A 1,976-nucleotide genomic window follows, 5' to 3' on the forward strand; every position below is an offset into this window, starting at 1 on the left:
CAGTGAAAGTGTCACATGAAAACATCCAAATCTAAAAAAAAAACAAGAATGACCTTTTCCTCACTGAATCTCAATAAACAATAACACTTACTTGTAGTTACACGAGATGAAAATTCAGTTATGATATTTCATGCATAAAAAGTACTGATAGGAATAATACATACATTTTTAAAATCAAAGCTAACAATACCATATGGTATTAAAATTCAAGGCAAAGCAATGTCATAATGGAAGAAGCAAGAGCATTATGACAAGTAAATGGTACTGATGCAGCAAGCTTTAACCCATGAACTGCGACATCCACCATATGATGGAGAGCATGCAGTTGCAACATACATTATACAAAGGGAGACCTTCATTACTGCATGGCTGAACTAAGTTATATAATGACCTCATAGCTGCCTTCCCTTATAGTTTTCTCTATAGTTTTTCATTGTGTATAAGCCTCTTTTTTTGACACTGCTGAATTCCTAACCTCACAGTTATATGGTTAAGAGAGAATAGGAAGTACACGTTAAGTAGATTAAGTAGAGAAAAAAGGTGAGAAAAATGGAGAAACAGAAGAAGAAAGGGAAATTTTGGCAGAGGAAAGAAAGAGGAGCAGAGTGAGAATACAGAAGAGAGAAGAAAAGAGAAAAAAAAGAAGCAAGAGGGGGGAAAAGGAGAAGAAAGGAAAAAAAACAAAAATGGAGGAAAAGAACATAGAGAAAAAAAGGGTAGAGAGAAAATTAAAAAGAAAGAAGAGAGAACAGAAAAAAGAGGTTAAGAATCATTGGGTAAATGCAGATATTTGAAAAATGATTGAAATCTAATATATGATTTCTAATAATTATAAACAAAGAATCTTGTTAATATCACTTACAATAATAAATAAATCTGTTATCAATCATAAAAAACAAAATCTTTAACAATTTCTGATCACCATTTTCCAGCATGATTTTTTTATTACGTCTCCAAAACTTTGCCCCTTTAAATTTCTCCCTTAGTCCTTTGCTTATAAACAACAAACAGAGACATTAAGAGAGCCTTTCCTTCCAAAGATAGACAGTAAATTACATGAAAAATGAAAGCAAAATGCATAAAGCTAATATCCCGTGCTACAGCAATTATCTGTATTTTCTTTGTTCTCAAAACACCAGTAATTATAAAAATCAGTATTTCACACTAAAATAACATTTTTCCTTTCGTAAAGCAGGTCAACATACTGTCATTATAGAGGGACCCATCTCTGTAAGTCATTTGTTGTATAACTGTCCTCCCAGAAAAGCATTTGAACCTGGAAAAAGACTGAAGTTTGCGCCTATGCTATAAAGACTCAATCCTCGGACAGAACTGAACTCCATGGATTCAAAGTTTTTTTTCTGGGAGGTTCATCATACATCTGTATCATTATTTTACTATAAATTTTCAGTACACAACTCCAACATGAGAGTTGCTACATTTCTGCAGATCACTACAGTATTATGAGACTAAAAATCAGTGAAAAAGGTTCTAGCAGATGGATCTCCCAGCTCCCAAAAGCAGAGACTGTGTAAGAAAGGACAAAACGAAAAAGCGACTTTTGGGGAGGCTTCTGGACATCTCAAGTCTTACCGAGAGATCCTCGGCCTGTTCCACGGTGTGATGGAGGAGAGAAAACAAGTTGTAGTTCTGGGGCTATTGAGGAATTTTGCATCAGGAATAACGATTAGAAAGGCAGATGCAAAAAGATTTGACCTACAATTGACACTGTTCTCCCATCATTAAATTTTTAATATGTTTTCTTTGTTTTATATCATCAGTTAGTGTACACACATTAAAAATTCTTTAAACATATTCCCTTATTAATTTGAATGTTTCAACTTAATGATAATATAACAAAATATCAAAACTCTTGTCTTAATCTTTGTACAGCTATAAACATACCATCAATTTCTTCAGTAAAAAAAAAATAACAGAAATTTCTGCATCTTCTTTACCCGTTTTCATAAACATGT

The 1,976-nt window shown here is 33.0% G+C and overlaps 1 protein-coding gene across 1 annotated transcript in view; it reads right to left on the reverse strand.

The window, feature by feature from the left end:
• LOC119591914 (cystathionine beta-synthase-like) overlaps positions 1–1,976 on the reverse strand; it is a gene marked incomplete in the record, with an annotated part of 11,575 nt that overhangs the window by 1,584 nt on the left and 8,015 nt on the right. Inside the window, 1 exon segment of the mRNA XM_037940668.1 lies at positions 1,594–1,656. Coding sequence (XP_037796596.1) covers positions 1,594–1,656 — 63 coding nt within the window.

This window comes from Penaeus monodon, chromosome 29, assembly GCF_015228065.2.
Source record: "Penaeus monodon isolate SGIC_2016 chromosome 29, NSTDA_Pmon_1, whole genome shotgun sequence".
NCBI lineage: Eukaryota > Metazoa > Arthropoda > Malacostraca > Decapoda > Penaeidae > Penaeus > Penaeus monodon.